This window comes from Rhinichthys klamathensis, unplaced genomic scaffold (assembly GCF_029890125.1).
Source record: "Rhinichthys klamathensis goyatoka isolate OS25496 unplaced genomic scaffold, OSU_Roscu_1.1 h1tg000117l_1, whole genome shotgun sequence".
NCBI classification, from domain to species: domain Eukaryota; kingdom Metazoa; phylum Chordata; class Actinopteri; order Cypriniformes; family Leuciscidae; genus Rhinichthys; species Rhinichthys klamathensis.
This window is the reverse complement of record NW_026606654.1, coordinates 1,260,321-1,287,262: the sequence shown is the minus strand read 5'-3', so window position 1 is coordinate 1,287,262 and position 26,942 is coordinate 1,260,321. Positions and strand designations below refer to the sequence as shown.

Genomic DNA, 26,942 nt, shown 5'->3' with positions numbered 1-26,942 from the left:
CAAATTCTGACTCTACCATCTGAATGTCTCAGCAGAACTCGAGACTCATCAGACCAGGCAACATTTTTCCAGTCTTCAACTGTCCAATTTTGGTGAGCTCTTGCAAATTGTAGCCTCTTTTTCCTATTTGTAGTGGAGATGAGTGGTACCCGGTGGGGTCTTCTGCTGTTGTAGCCCATCCGCCTCAAGGTTTTGCGTGTTGTGGCTTCACAAATGCTTTGCTGCATACCTCGGTTGTAACGAGTGGTTATTTCAGTCAAAGTTGCTCTTCTATCAGCTTGAATCAGTCGGCCCATTCTCCTCTGACTTCTAGCATCAACAAGGCATTTTTGCCCACAGGACTGGCGCATACTGGATGTTTTTCCCTTTTCACACCATTCTTTGTAAACCCTAGAAATGGTTGTGCGTGAAAATCCCAGTAACTGAGCAGATTGTGAAATACTCAGACCGGCCCGTCTGGCACCAACAACCATGCCACGCTCAAAATTGCTTAAATCACCTTTCTTTCCCATTCTGACATTCAGTTTGGAGTTCAGGAGATTGTCTTGACCAGGACCACACCCCTAAATGCATTGAAGCAACTGCCATGTGATTGGTTGATTAGATAATTGCATTAATGAGAAATTGAACAGGTGTTCCTAATAATCCTTTAGGTGAGTGTATATATATATATATATATATATACCGTATTACTATTTTTAAATATAGTGTATAGACTAAAACCACACAGTTTCATGACACTGAATGTTCCTCCTTTTGCCGTTTCAGACACTGCAGAGAACAGTTAGACGATGTATTTTGACCGTTCACAGCTGAACTACACTGGAGAACGCCTTGCGTGAGTGAGGCTCTGCTAATGAGTCCTGATGAATAGCAGATTAGCTGCTCGTTCAGATATATTAAGGCTGAAATGGCGTGGGAGTCATTTCACAAACCATACTGATAAATGATATGCTCCAATGAGAGGAACACCTGTATATGCAGTGGGCAAACAGATCAGTCTTCCCAGGAATGATAGCACTTGGTCATGTAGAAGACGTCTCTCACAGACTGATTTGTGCAATTTATTCAATAGATAATCATGGTATAGTCATGAACAATCGTGATCATATGAAAGCATGAATGCAGGGAAACTTCAACTCTGGATAGTATCTTTACAGATGATGTTTTAGGTTGTTTTCACGGTTGGTTTGATTATAGAAAGTCTGCAACAAATGCACAGGAGAGATTCAAGGAACACATATTGCTTTTCAAGGAAATTTAATGGAGACGAGCAGAAATTCATTATACTATATTGCATGTGATCGGGAGCATGCAAATGATATATCATCACCAGGTCATTATTACAGTCTGGTGGATTGTATACCAATATTTTAAATGAACTGTTAATCAACTTTAATGCCACATGGTATTCCACGCATAGATTTACCCCATTAACACAAATTAATAATGATTAACTATAAGAATAATTAAATACGTCTTGACTTTGAAATAAAAGTTGCATATATATTTCCAAATTAGCGATTTTGAGCATTAGTAACTCCTCGACTCCTGACTCCTTGACATAACATATAAATTATTGTGATACATTTAATGTGTAAAACCATGAAATTATTTTGTGTGTCTTAAACCTCAGTCCAGCCTGTTACATTGTTGCTACTTGACCTTTCAAATCTTAAGCATATGCTCTATATCACATGACTTGCTAGAAGTGACATCATTTCCTTGGAGGGAAAGCAACTCCAAGAACAAAGTATCAGTAATCAATTTGTCTTTATTTTCCTTATTTTTAGAAGACTTATCTACTAGCATAAAACATAACATTTCTGCCTTATTGTGTCAGTATGGACATGATTTTCTTTAATAGATTTTATATATCTATTAAAAATTCTACAAAATCTTAATCTTCTGCTAGCATGCTGTTCTTTCCTAGCTTGTAATGGGCTTTATTAGATTAAAACTGTAGGAATTACCTCAATAGCATTTCCATGATTTAGATTATGAGATTACTCTTGCCTCATACTTCTCCAGACAATTAAGCACACTCATCGTGGTTCCCTGGTGTACACCTGAGTTTTGAAATCCACATTTACACCAATTAAATGAACCAAACTCTGATGTCACATGCACTCAGATTTGCACCAAAAGCTGTAGTGTAAAAGCACCCTCGGATGTTGCGACTGGCCTTTCAATACTGTTTGATCTGAAGAGAAATGGGGCAGAAATAGTCCAGTAGATGGCACACTTTATTTTCTCTGCAGTGCACTTCCGTTTCAGAGAGAGAGAGAGAGAGAGAGAGAGAGAGAGAGAGAGAGAGAGAGAGAGAGAGAGAGAGAGAGAGAGAGAGAGAGAGAGAGAGAGAGAGAGAGAGAGAGAGAGAGAGAGAGAGAGAGAGAGAGAGAGAGAAAGAGAAAGAGAGAGAGAGACGGTATCTGAGCCTCTGTTCATAAGCATTCATCTTCTATATCCATTAGAAATCCAACATATTTGGTGTACTCAAGCATTTCAACAATTTCAGTGTGCTCAGAAGGAATTACATGGTCTGGACTTTGAATTAGGTGCTTTAATGTTTGCAGTGAATAACTAATAACTTGCTGTGAAAACAAAGACTCCAGAGTCTTTATAATACACAACGCTACTTTTGTTGGGAGCCGGGAGTGTTGTTTGGACCAGACATCCATATCTTCAAAATATTATCAATATTTGGGAAGCTATATAAAAGTTTTGACAATTCATCTAGTTTTTTTGTTTTGTTATATAACTATATTTATTTTCTATTGCAATTTAGTTTTAGTTAGTTTTAAATGCAAAGCAATCAATAAATAAACTACATCACTAGTTTTGTTTCCCATAATTTGCTTTGTTTTATGTTTGAGTCATTGTAGGTTCCCTTATGCATTTATGCACTCTTCAAAAACTTTGCTGACTGTAGACACGCTGACGTAGAGAATAAATTGTATATATTTTTCAAATAGAATGAAAGATCTTGAATGTACTGCACATTATGTTACTTATTGTGCCCAAGAACATGATCTATTCAATACTGGGTTCAGACTATAATATTGTTGTCTGTTACGATAGTCACTGTGTCAGATTATGCAATTTTGGGTAACACTTTATTTGATGGTCCCTTTTGAATATTCTGTTAAGTAACTTTGCAACTAGATGTCAACTAACTCTCATTAGAGTATTAGTAGACTGTCTGCTTAATATCTGCTAACACTTTATTGTGATGGTAGCCTGGGAAAACCCAGACAACTTCCGGCAAATTTAGATTTGCTCTGAAAGTTAGTCTGGCAAAGAGCTCATTTAAGCCCATTTCCAATCCGCCGAAATCGAGGCACCAATCAGAAACGTTGGGGCGGGCTTTACACGATGACGACAGCGCTGGGATTTTGAAGCAGATTTTGTAGCCTACATTACAAAGATGGATGCCGGCGTCGAACATCACTCGTTCGAATCAGCTATCGCGTCTGTTTTAAGCGATTTGAACGTTTCCTTTTAGTAAAAAACCGAGCAAAGAACAACACTCGGAGATGTTTCTCCGCCGCTCTGCATACGTCATCTCCTTCATCGCTCTGATTGGGTTAGGTCTATCCACGACGTCCGTTGGTGACGCCCCTCTGGAAATGATTTGTCTATGACGCTTTGCCAGACCATAACTCAGTTACAGCTGAGAATGGTGTGGTTTTAACCAGGCTATTGTGATGGTCCTCTAACAGACACTCTACTTACTATAAGTAGCTTTGCAACTACATGTCAACTTATTCTAACCCTAACCCTACCAGTCTGCTAATACTTGACTAATACTCTCATGAGAGTTCGTAGACATGTAGGTGCAATGTTACTTATAGACAGAATATAACAGAATGTCTTAAAGGGACCATCAAAATAAAGTGAAACCCAATTTTGACTCCTAAATTCTTGTGTCGTAGACAAGAAACAAGTCACACTACACATTGCTTACCGACCAATCATAGTTTGTCGTCTTTAACCCTTTAGAACCGGCTGTGTCGTCGCCGACACAGACAAGCAAGCTGTATTCATTGTACCGTAACTCTTCAACCGTTCGCACTATCAAAACCATTCAAATTGCCCCTGACAACATGCGCTTTTCGGCAATATACGGCTTATTACGGTAATTCCGTCAGCAAATGACAGCAGCTTTCTGGCAGAGCGGGAAGGAAGGATTTGAACAGAGAGATACGAAGCGCGGCAGGTTAGAGTGTTTTGGATTGCGGATGGTGTTTTGGATTGCGGATGGCCGTTACTCTTTCACGTATCTTTACATGTGGTGTATGCATGTGTATGTGTGCGTGCCTATGAATGGATGCATTTGTATGTGTGCGTGTATGAAAAAAAGTGTCCTAAATGAAAACTGTGCAACACAATGTCACAAAAAAGACTTGTATCTGATGTATTATACTTCATTTTTCAACTTTGAAGTGTTAGTTCCTTTCGTTTGTGATTTTTCTGTTTTTTTTCTAAATAAAAATCAGAAAATGTATTTTTAGTTTTTTTTTTACTTTTGTCTATTTAAATTCTATTTACAAACTCACCACACACAATAATGGTCAATAACTGTAATTTGTTGAAAGCTAATCTTTTTCTGAAAAAGATGACACCTTGCACATGAAGATAGCACATTATTTTAGAATTTTACAGTCAAAAAATCAAAATGTGTGAAAAACACCTATTTTAGCTTCAGGTTCTAAAGGGTTAACGATGTGTGTAATATCATCGAGAAGGCGGAACTAGTGACTGACTTCCGGACACAAGAGCATAAAAAAACAATGTTTGTACTAACTTAATGCTAATTCCAGAACTCAAAGGTTATCTTTTTTCACTCAGTTGTGGTAGTCCTTCGATGAAACATTGTAAGGGCAGGAATTAAGTGCGAACAGTTGAAGAGTTACGGTACAATGAATACAGCTTGCTTGTCTGTGTCGGCGACGACACAGCCGGTTCTAAAGGGTTAAAGACGACAAACTATGATTGGTTGCTTACTTATAGCTCCACAAACCTTTCCTCTATTGCATAATTAAACCTAGCAGAACCAATACCATCGTCTCTCTTCGTTTCACCATGTTTGAAAGCTGTATGGAAGAGCTTCTCCGCTCCTATTGGTCAATGTCACAGATGTGATGGAACCCGTCGTGATTTAGACATGCTAGTCTTTCTGTTGGGACGTCATGAAGCTTAGTCGGTTGTCATCCGCTATGACACACCATACGAGATAAAACGATCAATTAATGCGCCCTGATGCCCATTGTTGTTTACGAATCACCACAACACCCCATGTCAAATGGATCGAGCCAAAATCGGCATAAGTCCACATGTCATACTGACAAAAAATATGCTTCTAACCACAGGTCAATAGGTTTGCAATGCTGTGGAATGGTTTCAGGAAAACCCAGATTTGTTTAACTATGTTGATGAAAAAGAATCTTGTGCCTGTATTTGGCTCCCAATACTTTTGGGGAACGGTGTGTTGGGATGTCAACCAGACGGGTGTTTCTTGACTAATGGGTTAGGTAGCTGTAAGAGACTATATAAAACCGACATTTTGAACAATGACAAAAAATATGTTTTATTTTAGCGCTCATGTACTGTATAGTTTCAATTCAATAACAAGAATAAACATGGATTGCACCAAACTTCAGACTTTTAAATCCCACTGGGGCAAATTTCAGTCTGAACAAGCTAGATAAAAGTCAGAAACATTAAAAAAAAAATACAAACAGCTCAAGCACATGAAAGTAGCTAAAACTCACATTCTGTAGACGGTGGTGTAGTGGTCTTGATGTTCTCCTTGCTTGGTGTGAACAGTGCTTGCGTGGGGCTTATGGGAGCCACCGGAGGAAATTCTCCATTGGCTGAAGATGAGAGAAAAGACACAATACATTGTTGCAGTCCAACAATACTAATGCAGCCAGAGAAGATCTAGCAGGCATTGGAAAAGCACAAGCCTATAGAAAACAGCTCTATTTTGCCTTAAAAACATTATTTTAGATAATATATTCCATGACAATACACATTCTATAAAGCTAGTAATGACATTAGCATATCTGTCTCGAGAATTGCTTGAATATACGAGAAACATGCGCTGGAAAAATGGCTCAACTGTTTGCCTATTTTTCACATTTCGAGAAATGTTAATGATATGCTAATAAGGATGCTTGCTGATGATGTAGAAGTCTCAAAAGGGTGACCACTAGACCTTAAAATCTTGATATAAATTACTCAACAGGAAAAAGTCCATGTCACCAGGCCACTACTTATAAATGCACATGTAAACAATGGATAATACAAAGTATATGCAAATGAACCATAACCTTTCTAGTGTTAATTGCTAATATAGGCTATATTTTCAAGCCATCAAGAATTTATGGCTATCTAGCATTTTTTTACAGAAAGCTTAATAAAACCCGTTTCTAGGCGCATGTAACATTTATCCAGATGCATTTGCATTTCATGAGGATTTTTCTGCTTCCTGTCTCTCTTTGACTGGACTTGATATTTCCATCACCTCCTCATGCGATTTTCATGGGGTAATATTTAATGGACAGGCCTGCTTGATGCTCAAACATGCAGGATAGTGAGCAGTCAGGATAAAACATGTCTTATCTATATCATTTTATACCAATTGCATTGTTCAGTTCTTGATTCTTTAGGCTGATGTGTTGACTGCACATATGAAGTAGTTCCAGGATTGCCAACCCGATCTGACGACCAATTCGTCCGAATTTGACGAGTGATTAAAAGATGGCTAATTCGTAACTATTCGTACGACCTCACTCATACGAATTAGTACGATTTTTGCTAAATCGTACATATTTGACGAGTTGCCCAATTCGTATGAATTCGTACGAATGACCTACCCCTGACCCCGCCCCTAAACCTACCCATCACGTGGGTTTAGACCAGGGGTCTCAAACTCAACTTAACTGGGGGCCGCTGGAGGTAGAGTCGGGGTCAGGCTGGGCCGCATCAAGTATTCCACAAAAAATAGTATTCAAGTATTCCAAAAAAGGAGCACAACTGATCCAATCTTCTCAATATTTATTATTAACGTTTCTTCTGAACTGTTCCTCTGAATTTGAACATTCCTTTCTGTACACGATTGGTTCTTCATGAGCTGTCCTTCTGACAGTTGAAGGTCATTTTACAAACTTTCTTTGTCTATAACACATATTTGTGATATTTATTGCTTATGTCCTTTTTATTTTCTTTATACAACACATTAATGATATTGAATGTTTTTCTTTTTTTGGAAGGCACATTTCCTTTTATTATACTTAGAAAAACAATTATTGCTTTTGAAATACAAATATTTGCAGTCATGTCTGCCCGTCTTATTGAATTCTTTCTACACATGTATAGTGTCTCAGGCAAATGACTGACTGTGCACAAATCAAAGCCAACCGTCTTAACAACCTGTTGGACACATATTACAAGCTCAAAATTATTACTCTCACATTGTTTTAGAGCAGGGTCTCTCTCCAACACGTCGCTCGCGAGCTACCAGTAGGTCGTGGCCTGATTGGTGTTAGCTCGCCAAGGGGCCGTTCACATATCGCGCTCACATATTTTGCGCGCTCAAGTTCGTTATTTCAAATGTAGGCGCGCGGCAAGCGCGCTCATAATTGAAGCGACGCGCTCATTTTTTTCCAGGCGCAGTATGTTTGTACTTCGCGGTTGTCATTGACAACTATTGACAACAAACCCACCGTAAGCTGTCACGAAACTATCTATGGTAGCCCATAAGGGATACAAATATATATATATTTTTTTAAAACGCGGCACACGCAACGACGGGCCGCACTAACATTAAACTTTAATGTCAAGTAGGGGGCCACAAAATATCACCCCGCGGGCCGCAAATGGCGAGTTTGAGACCACTGGTTTAGACAAATCGTACAAATTCATACGAGTGAGGTCATACGAATTCATACGAATTAGCCATCTTTTAATCACTCGTCAAATTCGGACGAATTGGTCGTGAGATAGCGTTGGGATTTCTGACCACGTAACAATTACAAACCACTTTAAAGGGTTAGTTCACCCAAAAATGAAAATTCTGTCAGTAATTACTCTCCCTCATGTTGTTCCAACCCCGTAAGACTTCCGTTCATCTTCGGAAAACAAATTAAGATATTTTTGATTAAATCTGAGAGCTGGATCACTGCTACATAGGCTTCTTAAGGGATCGAAACTGGCCGGCCCAAAAGTTATGAAAGACATCGTTAAAATAGTCCGAGTGACTACAGTGGCTCAATCTTAAGTTTATCAAGCGACGAGAATACTTTTTGTGCGCAAAAAACAAACAAAAATAACGACTTTATTCAACTAATCATTTCCTTCTCTGTGGGCCGTGATATTTCACGTAGTGATATTGCGCAAAGCTTCTAGGTTGCACGTCACACGTAGGCTCACTATTGACCGACGCTGGTCATGTGTGTGATGCGTGACGTACAACCTAGAAGCTTTGCGTAGTTTCACTGCGTGAAATCTCACGGCTGAACAGAGAAGGAAATGAATAGTTGAATAAAGTCGTTATTTTTGTTTGTTTTTTGCGCACAAAAAGTATTCTCGTCGCTTGATAAACTTAAAGTTGAGCCACTGTGGTCACTCGGACTATTTTAACGATGTCTTTCATAACTTTTGGGCCGGCCAGTTTCGATCCCTTAAGAAGCCTATGGAGGAGTGATCCAGCTCTCAGATTTAATCAAAAATATGAAGAGTTTGGTTCCAAAACGCGATAAACGCCATTTAAAAAAAAAATTAGTTACTGCAAAAATCAGTATTGTATCTGGTTGGTATTGAAAAGTCAATGTTTAATTTTAAGTAAAATGCGATATCCGCCGTGTTATTCTGTCATGTTTTCTCCCTTTCTTTCCAAACCACGACAAATGCCAGCCTCCCTTCTCTGCAGAATGCGATATATCCGCTCTGAACCAATCACAACGCAGCATTCCACGCAATGTAAACAGTAACGGCAGCGTCTTAAATACACCCGGCTTCCTAGTTTTTCTTATCTATTTTGTACTTTTCGATCAACAAACAAACAAAAAATGAATAATTTTGACGGCATTGATGAACCTGTGGTTGTTTCTGCGGTGGGTAAGAAACGTAAGGCATCGAAATCGAATCATTTACGTGAGGAGATTAAGAAGATGAGGCACTCGGGAGGAGGACAAATATTTTCAATCTTCTTTACAGTTCTTAATAAAAATATTATACTAATAAACTTACGTTGTTGTGTATTTTCAACAGTTTCAATATGAAAAAAAAAAACTTTTATATTGATTCAATAGATTAATTGCATTTTGATTAAAAAAAAACATGGATTTATTGCATTTTGGGGGAAAAAATAATCCGTTTTTATAATAAATCTTTGAAAATCAAAACCTGGATTTAAATTTTTTTGTTATTATGACCTACAAATGCAATGTGAAAGTTTGAAACAGAAAATAGTGGTTTTCATCTTTCTACTTTCTTGGTAAAGAAAACACATTTTTACTCAAATTAATCTAAATGGATTTATTGCGTTTTGGAACCAAACTCTTCATATCTTAATTTGTGTTCCGAAGATGAACGAAAGTCTTACGGGGTTGGAACAACATGAGGGTGAGTAATTACTGACAGAATTTTCATTTTTGGGTGAACTATCCCTTTAACTCGGCCGGGTTTTATGGAAGATATATTATTTGTGGCATAGGGAGCTAGCTTTAGTGATAGAAACTCAAAAAAAACAAATGTCTTGAAATAAACATATGTACATGTGTCAACTGTGGTTAATTGACTCCACTAATTGAATTATTGGGTAACACTTTATTTTACAGTGTCCTTGTTACATATGTTACATGTACTTACCATAGTAATAACAGTAAAGTAGCCTATGCATAATTACATGCAACTAACCCTCAACCAAATCCTAATCCTACCCTAATCCTATAGTAAGTACATGCTGTTCGTTATTATTAATCAGTACTTAAATGTATAATTACATTGTAACAATAACACCTTAAAATAAAGTTTAACCAATTATTGGTAACACTTTATTTTAAAGTGTCCTTGTCACACGTGGTACATGTGCTTACTAAAGTAACAACAACAGTGAACTATACATAATTACATGCGACTAACCCTATACTAAGATGTTGTTTATTAATATTACTCAGTACTTAAATGTATAATTACACTGATGTAATAAGGACACAAAATTGAAGGTTTACATTAGGAATTAGGGTCATTTTCAATGAATTCTTCAAAACCTCAGTGGGGAAAAAAAAAGTAACTAGCAGAAACAAATATTCAAGCGTTTGTCTTCAAAGAGTTAGACTGTATTAGTTTGATTATGAAGCATGTAATACCTATTATTGGACGTAAAACACAGTCTAAGCTCCACAAAAGTAGACAGCCACCACTATTGGTGTCAAGAGTTTAGTTCATGTTTCTTAATTATTATGACAAGCCACGTGAGCTTCTGCATTGTCCAGTTGTCAACTCCCTGAAGACGAATCATCTCTTTCCCCCAAACGTACAGTAACCGCTCAGACAATACTGGGACTCTGGGAAAAATGCTACCTCTCATCTCCATCTCTTAATCTTTGCTTTAAAAATACTCATCTACTCCCACGAAACCCCCACACCACTCTGTCAGCTGGCATCATTCATCACAATATGGACTCCCCGTTACAAGCTCCTTCCCATGATGCACCCTGTCGCAGGGCTATTATCTCTCCTCCCATTTCAGGAATCAAGAAGGAAGTTGATCCGTTAAAATCATACCTCTGAGATACCCTGCCTTGTGTCTCATGCAAAAAGGAAAGAAAAGTTTTGTCTTTTACAACAAACAAAGTCTAAATCAAACAATTCTGTAGATAGTAGGTACTTATGCCGGGTAGATTGCTTACAAACTGACCTAGTTACTGGTTCCAAATTAAGTGACAAAAATTGTAGTTACATTTAGAAATGTAATCCATTACATTACACATTAAAGGTAATATAATCGGACTACTTTTTGATTCCTTTTAGATTCCTTTTGACCTAACTCGTTTATCACATTGATTTGAATAGTAAAAACACAAAAAGAAAGAAAATATGTGGCTTTCTTGACTTTGTTATCAACAACATGAAGTGCATTAAACAATAAATTATGTCAGGTTTTCCCAGACTGGAGTTTGTGATGGAACTACAGGGATTTGTGAGTTTAATAAAAACAATCAAAATAAAGCACTTATTAAAAAATATATACTTTTATTTGTTCACCTGCATGTCACGTGACCATTAGCTGACATCAGAGAACTGTGAATTAAATTAAATTTTTACCTATTATTGACCAAACTTAATAATTTAAAATCTCAAAGGGTACTTCAAGTAAATATATTAGATCAAAGAGGTTCAGATGACAAAATGTGGGGAATCCCTGCATTACATGTACAGTAGGTATACAAATGGATTTGTACATTTGAATGTGTTTGAAAGACAGAAGTTATCCAAAGACAGTTATGGTTAAATCACTGAGTGATAATTCAAATAATAATTAATGTGTTTGTCGGGAGCTGAATAGATATGCAACCTTTTAAAAGTGAAATAAATACAGTGATCAAAAGATGTGTGCTCTCGGTTCCAAACCTGGAAGAGCTATTTAAACATGCAACTTTAAATTGTTAATGCTCTGTAAATTTGGGTAAATGTAAGATTGTGTCATTTTTTTTTTCTTGATATGCAGTGCTACACTTGACAGGACCTTTAGACATTGCACCATGGCAGTGTGGTTCATTGATCTTTTTGTTCATTATGATGGCAATATTTTGTTATGTGCTGCTCATTTGCAGTCTACACATGCATGCAATGTGAGGTTTGTCAATTGTATTTGTCAATGAATAAACGAGATAAATAGAAAACTAATGCATGTTACTTATTTGATTTGAACTGAAGCATATAGCATAAATTTAAAAAGTGACATTCTACATTTTGCTTCCAAAAATGACATAATATGCGACTGCATTACCCATAACATGCATGAGTTGTAACCACAAGCCCATGGCTCTGATTATTCATATATGTTTTACTTCCACTGTGGATAAGTTACAGGTAGTTTGACTGCAGCAGCACACACTGCGGTAGACAGTTTTTGGCGGGTGGTCAAAGACGAGATTTCTTGAACTGTGGAAGAATGTAATCCTTTGCTCCAGGGAGAAATGTCACTCAGCAATTTTCCAAATCTGCCAGGACAATCAGAAAACAGCTTAGTCATCGCTCTTCAAATACTTCAATATGTCTCCATATCCAATTGGACAGTTGAGATCCTTGAATGGTGTCAATGACAATCCAAATCCTAAAGCCTAGAATGAACATTTAACAGCATAGTTCACCAAAAAAATAATAATAATCCTGTAATCCGTTAAACACCCTAATGTCATTCCAAACCCATGAGACTTAGGTTATTCTTCAAAAAAACAAATTAAGATATTTTTTATGAAAACTGAGAGGTTTCTGTCCCTCTGTACCTTATTGGAAGTCTACAAAACTTGAATCCAAGTCTTGTGAGGAGATATGATCACTGTATATGATGAACAGATTTAGGCTTTTATTACATCTAAACAATGATCGGCACACATACATAGATAACATCACATATGGTAAATATCCATTTTTGGATATTCTAACTTTTGGTTACCTGGATATTCAATGGTTGGAGAGGAACCTCTCAGGTTTCATAAAAAAATAATCTTAATTTGTGTTTATTTGGGTGAACTATCTCATAAGACCTTATACTACCGTTTTTTGCCCATCTGAGATAGTGTGTTATTGATGGGTGCAATGGAGGGTAATGAGATTGTGAAAGTCACACTTAAACTTGTGTTCCTCACATCAGTACCAAGGCTCACATTTTTAAGGATGTGTTAGGGCATGGCATGTGTTAGTATTCCAATATCATATCTACCCAGGGGCCTAAATGAATTCAGATGAAGCTATAGATGTCAGAGGGCTTTTCTGCCCACTGTCAGTTTCTCTTAAGGGGGATGTCAGATGAGAACTTTTAAATGTGTGCTTTGTAGTTTATATAGCAGCACTTATTGCAGTGCTGCAGGGAGATCGATAAATCAAACGTGCAGACTTGCAAAATTCTCTTGACACAATTGTAGGCAAGAATAGAATTTGCACCTACATACGGTACGTGTAAGCTGCTCTGGCTCTAAAAAGTATTTAAAACCTTAAGCCACACTGTAAGATTGATTTCATTGCATTACATGACAAAATATCAAATAAAAAAGTGGCCTGGAAATGTTAATGAATGAAGTCAGTTTCCCTCATGTTCACTCTGCACAATCAGAGCCACCACAGATATAGTTATTTATCTAAAAGTCCAGACCCGATCTTACATTACAAATAAGGTGCATCAATTGAATACAACTTTACAATATTATTTTAATATATGATATTTGCTATAAAATACAATATATTCAAATGCAATTTGGCTTGATATCTAATGCAGTTTTTTTAATTGAGGCTTAAGTACTTTTTGGCACCGCTAAACCTGGGATGGAAATAAATTAAAGGAACTAGAACACACACACACACACACACACACAGCATGTAGCACTCAAAACACATTTACATTTGCTTGAACTAGGTTTTCAGTCGGAATTCAGAGCAATTCTCACTGGACCACATAATATCTGACTCCAGCTGCCAGATACATTCATAATATTTCAGCTTGAGGCTTGATTTTTTTTTTTTTTTTTTTTTAGAAAATGCTTGATTGAGTTCAAACTATACGCTTGGACTCTTGACAGACAGTAAGTTGCCCTAAAGCCATGTAAGGTTCATGAAATAAAAAGTCAATCTGATGTTTAAGACTGGGACAAATCTGTGATGAATATATAAGCTACCTAAACCATTCTTTCTCTCCCTTTGTCTACATTTCAGAATGTCAATATCTTCATTTAAATAGCATATCTGGCACCCATAATCCCTGTGAGATACATCGGAGCATTCCACTCATGTTGTCGAGAAAGCACTCGTTAGGGAAACGCCAAACCATCGCTGAGCAGCTGGCATTGTCATAAAAGCAGAGCTGGGTGGTTTTTACGAGTTTTGGGCACCACAGGTAGTGCCGTAGAATGAATCCTAAAAAACCTAGTACGACTTCCCTGACAGACTTTTTTATTTTTTATTTTACTGTTCCATCACAGACTGCAACTCTGGGTAGGCATGCAAATTTTCTTATTGATATGACTCCCTGTTCCGAAGAGAAAACTAATAAAAGCAGGATAAGCCAGCTTGCCACCATGCCAAAGCCGGGAAATAGAGGTAAACACCCACAAAGTGAATCCGGTGCCATCTGTTTCAATTGGAGACCAGTGAGACGAAGTTACTGCTCTTACAGGAAACACACAAAGCAACAGAACTGTCGAAACTTTATTTATCGCCACATGACATTGCATAAATTTGTTCATGCACTTTTTAGAATGACATGACAAGCTCATTAGTGGCAGTCCAATTGGACCACCCAAGGGTTAAGAGCCTTGCACCATGAAACAATGTTGAAGGATCATAGCTTGTGATTTGTGGGGATAAAAGCAGCTTTCTGGTTACCAGCTCTGAGCTTTAAACACTAAACCAGGGCTTTTCAGCTGCAGTCATCTAGTCCTCCAGGCAACTGTCCTACAGATTTTAGTTTTAAAGCTCAGGCTTTGAGAATTTGTGCTGCTGTTACTGAATTGTAATGAATTAACATGTTAATGATTTGTTTAATATGTTTGATTTAAGCATTACCATTTGTTTCTCCTTAGAAAAATCGTTTGATGTTTAGTTTAAACGCCATATTTAGTTTTCGTTAGTTTACATTTTGCTGTCTAGTTTATTCAGTCTGAATTCAGTTTTAGCAATTTATGGCTACTAAAGGATTAACTGGTATCATTTCAAGTTCACATTTAAAACAAATCATGCATCTAAGACTTAGAACTAAAATTATTTTTTTTATTATTTTAGTGCTCAATTAGCAAACACCATCGCACACCTGCAGGTGATATGTGCGTAGAAAAAGAAGACCAAATAGGTAGGTCGACAAATCTGCAAATAAGGAACTCCCGCACACTATCAGTACTTGCAAGTAATATAAAAATGTTTTATCTGCAACGTTTCGGTCTCACGACCTTCACCAGGCATATACAAATCTTCAAACTCATCCCATTTAAAATAAACACATGACCAATCAACAAAGCTCCATCTGTAGCCACTTAAGCTCATTAAGAACAGGTAAATAAGAACAAATCAATCACGAAACGTTGCAAATAAAACATTTTTATATTACTTGCAAGTACTGATAGTGTGCGGGAGTTCCTTATTATTTTAGTGCTGAAATCATTCAAAGTGATTCAGTTTTATTTTTTTCCTCACTCCTACGAATTCGTACGATTTTAGCTAAATCACACATATTTTACGAGTTGCCCAATTCGTATGATTTCGTACAAATGACCTACCCCTGACCCCGCCCCTAAACCAACCCATCACTGGGGTTTTTATACAAATCACACACGACTGAGGTCGAACGAACTTGTACGAATTAACCACCTATAACTCACTCGTACGAATTCGTACGAATTGGTCGTGAGATAGCGTTGGTTGATTTCATGTTCATGTATAATACATTGATGCTAATACCACTTGATATGTTAAAAAACATTTGAAAGTATTGTTATTTGAAGTGTTGGGGAAAGTTACTTTTAAAAGTAGTGCACTACGGTATTGTGTTACTCCCTAAAAAAGTAACTAAATCCATTACTTGGTTATTTTTTTATGGAAAGTAATCCATTACACTATTTTGGGGTTACTTTCTCTCACCTGGGCTGGACTTGTTTTTTATTTATTTATTATAATTATTAATTTTTTTATAACAAAAAAAAATTTCTTTGGGCAAATGTAAAGGCCCTTTCAAACCAAAAGTGAAATGAATAAACCTCAGGCTGAAGGAAATACAAATTCACGCCTGAACATTAGAGGGCGCCACTCAAACTAACCTTTCAGCTGTGCTGCCTTTCTGAATCGCAGAAGAATAAGGAGAAGAAAGTTCAACACTCTTACTCCAGCAATAAAAACGAAAAATGAAACACAAATGTGATGTTTATCTGAAGCCATTTTTGCTTATTATATGGTTGAATTGGATCATTAAAAGACAGCAGCAAAGATTTTGGTAAATAAAGTGAGATTAAATACATAAAGTATATTGAATTGCACTTTATTCCTTTTGAGGCATACTGAATCTTTTTTTGGGCAAGTGAGATGAGTAAATGCTCACATTTAGTCTAGAACTACAATAAGCATCATGTTATTTGTAATGCGTTACCACTGGGTATTTGTTATTCGATGTTAACTACTGGAATAACTACTTAATATACAACCTTACAGTAAAGTGTTACCAAAATCTCTTTAATTGCTAATTTTTGGTATCTTTGCCAACCCGAGCACCATTTATGACACTGAGATTAGATTTTTTTCTGAAATTCTGGAGGAGACAGATGTGAGATTAATACAGCGTTTTTCTCTGAAGAAAAATCTCAAATTCATCCATTCTATCTCCTTGCTGTCTAGGAAAAAACAATTGATTTATCTTTCCTATGGGAACTGAAAAGCATGTTATGTGGATTGTACAAAATTTCAACAATTACATTTTAAACAAATCAGTCATGCCAATGATGCACACTGCTTACCCTAGGAAACACTGCTGGATGGGTACCGCAAACCCCAGTGTGATGATGTATAGCTATAATATTTAATTTAGCCAGGGAACGAGGGCATAATATATAACTCCACACATTCCCAAGTGTCATCGGAAAGGGAAATGGCAGAAAGGGTGGAATAAATGGCAGCCGTCTCGAATCGATGTGTGGCAGAAAATGGCGTCAGATACAAATTGCTGGGCAAATATTTCATGGACCAAGTGAGCTATTCAACATCAGTGGCCCTCTCTCTCACGCCAATGGATAGGGATTAAGACCCAGATCTTATGCATCTCATCGTGTCTAATGATGCTTTCACATCATCACACTGTGAGGATCAAAGTGCCAGGCATCAAGAGAGAATTTGTCTTGCACATATTATTTATGTATGTTCAGGTTAAGCTGTCTGCTTTGCTGTGTATTACTGGTCCTTAATGCAAGGAAACATTACTGAAAGCTACAACAAACTGGAATTATAAATGAATATGTTTTAAACAGCACAACAAACAACTGTAAAGCCCTATCCACTCCTTCTGGGAAGTAACACACTTCCTCTCGCACTGTTGCCAGGGTCTAGAAGGGCAAATGTATGATAAAGTCAGTGCCAAGAAGATTCCAAATACCAAAAGCTGAAGTAAATACATTGGCTCGTTCGGAGAAAAAAGCGAGACGCCATAAGGCCAACAAATAAAAGATCTTATCCTGTTTAATCCAAGAGGTTTGCATTAATGATTCCCATTCCTGTTCTTTTCCCAGCTGTGCAATATCCTGTGCTGATCTCCTTCAAATCCGCCTTAAGAGCCCTTTCAGACGGCTCACAATTTCCAGCACAATCAAAATGTGGAACTCGAGTGGATGCTTTTCTTGTCTTCTTAGTACTGGCTAAAAGGTCTTGTCATTCTTGTGTCATCGGTGACCGGCATCTCAGTCAACGTGTGTCAGAGTCGCTGTGTGAAGAGTTGGTTCCAGCTTCAGCAGTCAGTGATTTGTATGAAACATCAGGCCTGAGCTACATCCATGGCTTTGTGTTGTCAATCTTTGTTACATCACACAATGAATTCATCTTCATTTGAAGATCCAAATTGTCTAGACCCTGGCAACAGTGCGAGAAGCAGTTGTCAAAGAACAAGGGTTGTCAAAAATATAGATATACGTATCGATACTGAAATATCTGAAAAGATTCTAATACTCCTTTTCTGGAGTATCGATACACGGATACCAGCTGCAGGTTCTCGCTCTCTCTTCTCTCCGATGGTGATTGACAGTTTGACATGCACCCGCCTCCACTCATTCACTCGTCGAATTCACTGCAGTTGAATAGTGTTGGATGTTATGTCCTGAAGTTCGGAGCGGGGTTGCTGGTATTGCACATTATTGTACTCATTCCTGCAGGTTTCACGGTCACACCAAAAGTGATCTATATAAGTGATGCTCTCATAAAGCCGCCTCTCAAACAGCTCACGACTATCGAAATTTAGCTCTTTTTTGTGGGTCATTGCGCTTTAACGGTCAATACACAGAAAATTATGTCAAAATGCCCGTCTTGGCCAGTATTCAGGTGAACACAGTAAGTAACTGTAAATCACATGTGTAACTGTATATTGGATCCATTCATAAGCTCTTAAAGTGACAGCAGCCTAATATTCCTGCTGCTGTCTGTCATGTTAATCAAAGAACAAAAGACAAAGAGAAAATCACTCACTGCTCTTGACTGAATAACTTTTGTAGGCATATTATAATGAAAACTATCCAGTGTTATTTTACATTTGATTACTTTATTTAATTTCTGTTGTATGTCTAACCTAAATACTACTGTTAGACCCACCTGAAAAACTTAAAGCCCTGTTTATTTCATTTGTCTCTTTATTTTATTCTATTTATGTGTGCTACCATTTGCAATTTGTTCTTAGCAAAATTCCAGCATCTTGACAAAACTAGTGGAAAGGGCTTTACAATTGTTTGTTTTGCTATTTAAAACATTTATATCTGTAATTGCAGTTTGTTTTAGATTTCAGTAATGTTTACTTGCATTAAGAATCAATAATACACAGCAAAGCAGACAGCTTAACCTGAACATACATAAATAATATGTGCAGGAAAAATTCTCTCTTGATGGCTGGCACTTTGATCCTCACAATGTGATGATTTTAAATTCAAGAGGCCATTTTAGTCATGACGTTTATTTATTTATTTCTTTACAAAGGAGCACCATGTTTTTTGGACATAACAGATAATCTCCAGGTAGCTGTACAAACATCTGCAAATATTTCCAGGTTGTAATGGCAAGCATGAAAGCATCATTTTAAATTTGAATTTATAAAAGCTAACAGCTCACACCGAATCAATTCTGTCAATTCACCAGCTACCCTGAATCTGAACAGAAAGTTGCTGTCAACCAGAAAAAGTCAACCAGTCAATAAATACTCATGATACGCCCACAGTGGATCAATTTCAGGCACCCTAAGCACTGTAATAAAATAAAAATAACTAATGCTAATCAAGAGCAGTTTTATAGTGTTCTTTTTAGGCAAAGTCAGTTCCCTGAAAACTGCATTTGAGCTTGAATGGAGGGGGTGGAACCGGCCACTTAAAAACCTATTAGTGGATGGTTAACGGTTATTTTAATTATTTATTTTTAAAATGGCTACTTCTCTCATCTCAGGATGGAAAATGGCTGATAATGAAAATAGTGAAGATAATGCAACACTCACTTTCAAGGAAGCACTCCATGCTCAGAGTGAAGTTGTCCACAGCAAATGCAATTCCTGCACTAGAGGAAATATCAGCACTGAACTGCAGGTAAAACCTAAAGTGTGACAGAGAAAAAGGGAGATCAATTAAAGAGAGTGAAAACATCTTTTAAGTCGAGACACACAGCAGAAAGTGGATAGCTATTAAGTCACTTTGGAACAATAAACACTAGAAATTAAATGTCTGTAAACATGCTCATAATGTCATTCCAAACCAGATTATTTGGTCAGTCCAACACAAAATAAGATGTTTAGCAGAACATCCAGGCTGCTCTTTTCCATACTTCTAATAATGAATGGGCACTGAGGCAGCTCAAAAAAGAGCACAAATAAATTCTGTTAAATTTGTCACTATGGGCCAGATTTACTAACAGCTTCCACCAGCGCAAAGCCTCTTTTGGCATATATATATAAAAAAAAACTACTGTCAGGATTTAATAAAGATACGCAGTGAAAATTGAACACTGAAAAGGCGTGGACAGGGTTATTTTAGTGGCTGAGCTTATTGCATATGCATTTGTAGAAGTTTCCCTTTCAGATGCAACATTTATGGGAGCAGAGTATTTAAATGAATCATGCAAGGTGATTAACTGTAAGGTTTGCGCTAGTCAATTTACTGGTATTGTGCCATTATTTAATGCCCCAAAAAAGCACGTCCTTAAACCAGACGCTAATTTGCGTTGTTCATTCTGGTAATGATTCGGCTGCATCTTTGTTCTTTAATGTGTGCGTCATCAGTAGATCACGCAACAGAAGTTTCCACTCCCATCTGTGCTTTTTTTTCGCTCTCTCGCTAATTTACCCTGTTAAGTAAATCTGGCCCTACGACTTGTGCGCTATAGTCTTCTGAAGCCATACAATAGCTTTATGTGAAGACTGGAATATGCACTGACAATTTTATTTATGCTGGTTTACCACACTGCAGGTTTAACGTCAAATCTTATTGGTTCTCATATGTTGGAAAACAGCACAATGGGCGTTCTGTTAAACCTCTACTTTTGTGTTCCAAGGAAGAAAAATGTAGGTGTCATTCTTTAGCTGAGGTGTATCTCCAAACCACCACAAATGTATATTTATGGCTACAGTAACCCATCAGATTGTGAATAAATCCCTGAGAGGAGTGTTACCCCCTGCCCTAATATCTCCCATGATAATAAATGTGTAAGAATTGGCTCTTTGGGTCATAGGGCATGAAGCTTTGCAGCTATGCTGTGAAGTGTTAGATCAATCTAAAAAAATTGGAACTACAACAAGAAAAGGGGAAGGAGGCCAGGAATGAAATTTTAATCTCCCTCTGTGGACTGGAATTAGCGAGACCCTGGATAACAAGAGTGAAGGTTGGGGCGTGGGGAATTGTGGGGGTTTTGTGAGTGTTAGATGAGATTCCAATCAAACTTGTAGAGATGTAACATCCTCCTATTTTCCTCGGCCCTCCTTACTCTCACAAGTCAAGAGCAGTTGCTAATTGGAGTGAAAGTGTGGATGAATGGTGAACCTCTTCATTGATTTTTTTCCCTCTGTCAGTTTTTTTTCTTCTGGAGAGAGTGATAAGGTGAGCACGGGATGTGCAGTGCTGTGCCCGGCCCATAGGCAGGGACGCGGCACCAGTGGGATTCATTAGGATATCCGAGTAAATGTGTGGGTTTTTGCGAAACCAAAGGTAATTGTCTACAGCTTGCTCAAAGTTCAGTGAAAACTTTTGCATATGTATCCAAAACTTCATTTTGCATTAATTCTCCTTAAGCAGAAGCATTCCAGTCATTGTTTACCTGATTATGCCATTAAGTTACAACTCTGTGCACACTCAGACCATGGAGGATATTCAGCATAAATTTGATGGTTGTAACTATAGACTTACAGATCCACCAAACCGAAGAGTGGTAGGGTAATGAGTTTCCACCCTTTCCCCATATTAGCTTCGCTTGTTGAGTTCCAGAGACTCCGTTGACCCTCGGGTCCTGTGCTGTTCTCTCTAATCCAGAGAGATAGCACTCCATTTGAAGATCCACACACCCAGAACTTGACCTGTAGAAAAAGATCACATAATCAGATTTGGTATAACACTTTATTTTGATCCAGTTAAGACATTTGCAACTACATCTCAACTAACTCTCATTAGAGTATTAGTAGACTGTCTGCTTAATATCTTTAATTTGATGCTCCTCAACACACATTCTACTGACTATAAGAGACTTTGCATCTACATGTCAAGTTTTTCTACTTACCCAAACCCTAATACCTAACCCTAACCTAACAGTCTACTAATAGCCTAATACGAGTTAGTTGATGTGTAGTTGCAAAGTTACTTACAGTTGGGACTCAACCAGAATAATACTTCTAGGGATGTGTATTTGCTGCCTTTTACCGCTAAGAGGAGCTACAATAACAGACTTTGAAAAGTGTCAGTTTATTCTCTCTATTGCGTAATCTGCCGCTACTCATTGAGCGCTGTAGCAGATAAATTCAAGTGAAACATTGTAGTTACACAAATTCATAATCCCAATACTGAAGTTACAGTACAAATTTGGAACTGAAACAAATGTAGGCTTCTATTATTGCATCAAATTTAAGCAAAGTAGGCTAAACGTTAACATTGTGAGCCCAGTTTTACATAATTTAGAAAGGCTATGCATGTCAAGGTTATGTGTCTTATACTTCGTGTTATTTTAATTTGTTAGTAGGCCTAGATTTATGAACTGAAACATAACAGTGAGATACATTAAACTAAATGATCGTAAAATTGGAACATTGTCAGGACTTGCTAACCGATGTTAGTCGGCAGCATTCGTGTTGTACCATTAATTAAGAAATACTCTTACAGTAGGTTGTTACGATTAGCATAATTTTCTTTGATAAATAATGAAAACATTTCAACATAAACACTGCAATAGAAAAATGTCACATCAATGCGGGTTTGCGTAAGGCTTTGGCGGTTATTTCGCGAACGACTTTGAAATGCGACTGGTTTATTTTTGCCGCGGTGGCTTTGCCGTGCCGGCTAGCACGGCGGTAATAGGCATTCTGGTTGACTACCAACTGTATAGTTAGTAGAATGTCTAAAGTGGACCATCGAAATAAAGTGTAACCTCAGATTTAAGCATGATGATGCATGTGACATCAACTTTTTTTCCCAGTTGATGTCACTTTTTGAGTGTTACAATTAGCATTGCGTTGATGTTTGTATATACTGTATGTGTTACTAAGAATTGTTTGCAGTAATTCATAAATTGGTTAAGAAGGACCTTTGAAATGGGCACATCCAGACGTGCAGTGCCTGGTATGCAGTGGTGAAGAGATACTGCAAAGTACAACAGATATTGGAAGTCTGCTGCATCCCTCACAACCTACAGTAGCACTCAGATTTGCATGATTCATTTAGTGTACCAGGTGCAAAAACAATGCAGACAGCATATGCAAATTAACAAATGTATCAGGAGGTGCAAACCATTCTTAGTCAAATTTTGACAATTGGGCACTAAATACCCTTGACCAGAACTGTATATTCTTATATTTTGGTTTCAAAGCAATATTTGTTAAAGTAATATTCTGGGTTCAAAACAAATTGAGCCCAATCAAAGAGACCAGGACAGTGGGATAATATTGATTCCCACAAACTCGGTTACTTTAAACACTTACAATGTAAATGAATGAGGCCAGGACACCAAATATCCCCACAAGTATAATAATACCAGTAAATGTTGACCTTGTGGGGACAATTGTTTGGTCTCAATGAGAAAACAAGCTTATAAATCATACAGAATTATCTTTTATTTTAATCTAAAATAGCAGAAAGTTTTCTGAGTTTGTAAAGTTTAAAAACCATTACGTCTATGGAAAGTCCACATAAAACATGGAAACCCACAACGCTTTTCCATGTCAATCAGACGTGCTGAGTGGGTGGTTCTTGGCCAGATTAGGCTGCAAAATGGACCAGACTTTATGCTGATGTCAAAAGTCTGGTTCCGTGAGACTACGTGGTGTGACCTAGTGCAGATTGTGATGCTTATATCACATCTGCTCTGAGGTTCATCCATTATGAGGGACCTTTATGTCAGAAGACTTACAGTGGCCTGTGAAAACGCCAGCTGTTGAAAGGAGCAAGGCTTCTCCTATTACAGAAGTCACACTGAGAAGAGTGGCTAGGGGGGAGAGATCACAGTCGTAATCTATTGTCCTGGTTCATGTCTGGATTTAGTCCAGTATGCTGTCATGGCCCACTGTGCCTCCACACCGCATGGGCTCCATTCATACAAGAGTAAGCACTCACCTCACATCTATCAAAAGCTGTCAGTCAGACTTCTCATAAAGCCCAAACCAACGCCTACCTCTCTACCTGTATTCCTATTTATCTACACCCCATAATCTCCCTGACATTTTCTCTCTTTTTCTTACTTTCAAATTTGTATCCCACTGTTTCTCTCTCCTCTCCAACTCTGTCAGTCTGCACCCCTCCGTTCCCTCTGAAACTCACTGTTTGAGCGTTATTTTTCTTCAGGAAGTCTTTTGCAGTTGTGTAATTCACCTTTCCCAGCATGCTCGTCGGTGAGCCACAGACTGATGGGGTCAAGGTCTATGAATTTTGAATCGAATATGGAGACAGTCTTTCAAAAGCTTTGCACCTAAGCGGGAGCCAGACATTTGTTCCATTTTTCAAAACGGACATTAACATTTCACATTTGTTTGCCAAATTTCCATGTAATTACATTCAAATGACATTGAAATGCGGGTACAACAATAACCTCCTGACACTGGCCTACATTCTGTCAGTAGCGATTACAAAAGCAACCCATTAAAGGTATTGTGCAACCTAAAAATGTCACCTATAGCCTTGAACATTGACAACTTACCAGCTCAAACCAAATCAACGCTGTGAAACATTTTATTATGGTTCATCAAGCTAACAATAACCCGAATTGACAAAAAGACTACAATATATAGGACATCCATGTGAAACTGAATTATTTACCCATGTACTTACTATGTACTTATTATAGTAATTATAGTTACTGGGTAATAACTAGGTACTAACCCTGAACCTACCCCAGTGTGTGTTGAGACCAAGCCAAGACCAGGATCTTGGTTTGGTTTTCACCAAACTTTATCTTGACGAGTGCGAGCGGGAATTTTTTATTTTTTATTCTCCTTTTATGAAGTAGGGCATACGGCATTACAACACCAGGGTGGGTAAATTATAACTTAATTTTTATTTAAGGGTGAACTATCCATATAATATTCTTCTCACATAGTATACATGACAATTTACTGCATAGCTGCATTTATATTTTAGGAACAGGATATCAGGACACAAGGATCTCATCATACTGTATTTGAGGGTCCTTGGAGGTTTTGAAACACCTGTTTTAACGCAAAAGCACTGAAATAGAATATTTTCTCCCACTTCACCTATAGTACATACACTGCTGCATACGAAGAAACAGCATGAGTAGTATATTATTTTCATTACATACTATACTCTCTCTTTTCATTTAAGCCCAAAGTATACTTAGCAGCGTTCCGCAACGGTCCGCCTGACGTAATTTTCATAAACAGGAGGGACTGTGTAAGACTGTCCGCGTGCTGACCAATTTTTGTGTCCGTGCAAACAGTGTGAGTACAAACACGCTTAAAAACACAAAGTCCACTAGATATTGCGCATACAGCGATCACATCTTTTTGCGCTCAAGGCCAAAGTAGTATACTTTGAAAGGCTGGAGCACTCAACTGTGTGAGATGGAGCAGAACGTGGAAAATGAAGTGTACCCGGGCCTTTATCTGCAGCCATTACCTCCTGATGGGTTATCCTAACTTCTATTCAACCCGAATCAGTATTCAGAGCACTTCTGTAGGAGTAGCACTGATCGATGCATGCATAGACTAGAATGCATTTGCAAATAAGACTCGATGGAAACTGTTCAGAACTTCATTTCCTCAGAGATCCAGAGACCCATTGCACAGAGATTCCGTGCATTATGGTTACTTGTGGAATGCAGAAACGGCGTAGTCTTCTTACCATGCACGGGGCGTTCCGCAGGGGGTAGAAGAAAAGCGGGCTTCGCACCTGCGCTGATCCTCGCTGACCTTTGGGCTGACTGTCGATGGCCAGCAAGGCCCCTGCCATACAGAGTGATGAAAGACATGAAACAAACCACCCAGAGGAATGATGGAACATGAAAGACCGACTATAACCAGTCAAAAGCTTATTGTCAATCTTTAATAAAGATGATTTATTAACCATGTCTGCCTAAATAATTTCACTTTGTTTTTAATTTTTCACTGTTAACCCTGTGCTTGCAAGTCTTTTTTGTTGATTAGACTTGAACTTAAGACGTTTAGGCAGAGCACCTGGTGATGGACAGCTGCTTCTGAGGCCTTGGGGAATGGACGGATGGGCCCTCCATTGCGGACCCCTTCCTGGAACCAGCTGCCAGCTGCAATCCTCTCTCCCGAACGAGCAATAGCTGCCGTTGAGGAACTGACCTGGTTGAGTGAGAGAAGAAAATGAGACATTTTGAGAATACTGAGAGACCTGAGAAAAAGAAAAGTTTCCAGTTTATTTCGACAGTCCACTTTAGACATTCTACTGACTATAATTAACTTTGCAACTACATGTCAACTAACTGTGATCAGAGTATTAGTAAGGTGTCTGCTTAATATCTGCTAACGCTTTATTTTGATCCTCCCCAACAGACATTCTACTGACTATAAGTAACTTGGCAGCTACTTATTCTACTAACCCGAACCCTAAGAGTCTACTACTAATACTCTAATGAGAGTTAGTTGACATGTAGTTGCAAAGTTACTTATAGTTAGTAGAATGTCTAAAGCGGACTATCGAAATAAAGTGGAACCAAGATAAATATGTGCTAACAATCTTATCCCTCAGCGTAAGAGCTTAGACGCTTTGATGAGAGATAGTCTTTGACCATTTTTGAATGTCTAAAGAGGCATGAGAGGGTAGTGGAGAGTGTTTCTGAGTGCAGATGAGGATATTGTTTTGAGGTAAAGGAACAGAAAGGCTGGAAAGAAAGTGTGTAGGAAGGCAATATTAGAAGCCATTCCATCAACAGACAATTCATTCAAGCCTGTGGAGGGCTGCAGGGATGTGTCTGACCTTCATTAAGAAACACGGGGGGAAGAAACATGGTTGCCTTCCAGCGATCGACTGCATTACAGTAGATGAATTGCCTGATGGCATGTAACTTACAAGCTTTGCTCCAGGTGTTCATACAATCTAGGCATTTAAAAGGATATGCTTCCAAGCGGTGGACGCATTCATGAGCACAGAGTGATTATAAATGTCTGGTTAATAAATAAAGAAGTAAATTAAATAAAGAAAACAGAATGATCTTTTTTCCTTGTTTTAAGTGAAAAATAAATAATGTATAAACTGACAGACTCATGCTTTTCCCTGAAACAACCTTGCCTGAACCTCTTTATTTTAAGACCTTGTGCGTCTATA

At 37.9% G+C, this 26,942-nt stretch overlaps 1 protein-coding gene across 1 annotated transcript in view; it reads right to left on the bottom strand.

The window, feature by feature from the left end:
- alk (ALK receptor tyrosine kinase) overlaps positions 1–26,942 on the bottom strand; it is a 468,950-nt gene that overhangs the window by 33,057 nt on the left and 408,951 nt on the right. The window contains exons 7-11 of the mRNA XM_056255076.1: positions 25,826–25,960; positions 25,494–25,594; positions 21,342–21,508; positions 19,445–19,539; positions 5,775–5,876 (exon numbers count right to left, since the gene is read on the bottom strand). Coding sequence (XP_056111051.1) covers positions 5,775–5,876; positions 19,445–19,539; positions 21,342–21,508; positions 25,494–25,594; positions 25,826–25,960 — 600 coding nt within the window. The remainder of the gene's footprint in view (positions 1–5,774; positions 5,877–19,444; positions 19,540–21,341; positions 21,509–25,493; positions 25,595–25,825; positions 25,961–26,942) is intronic.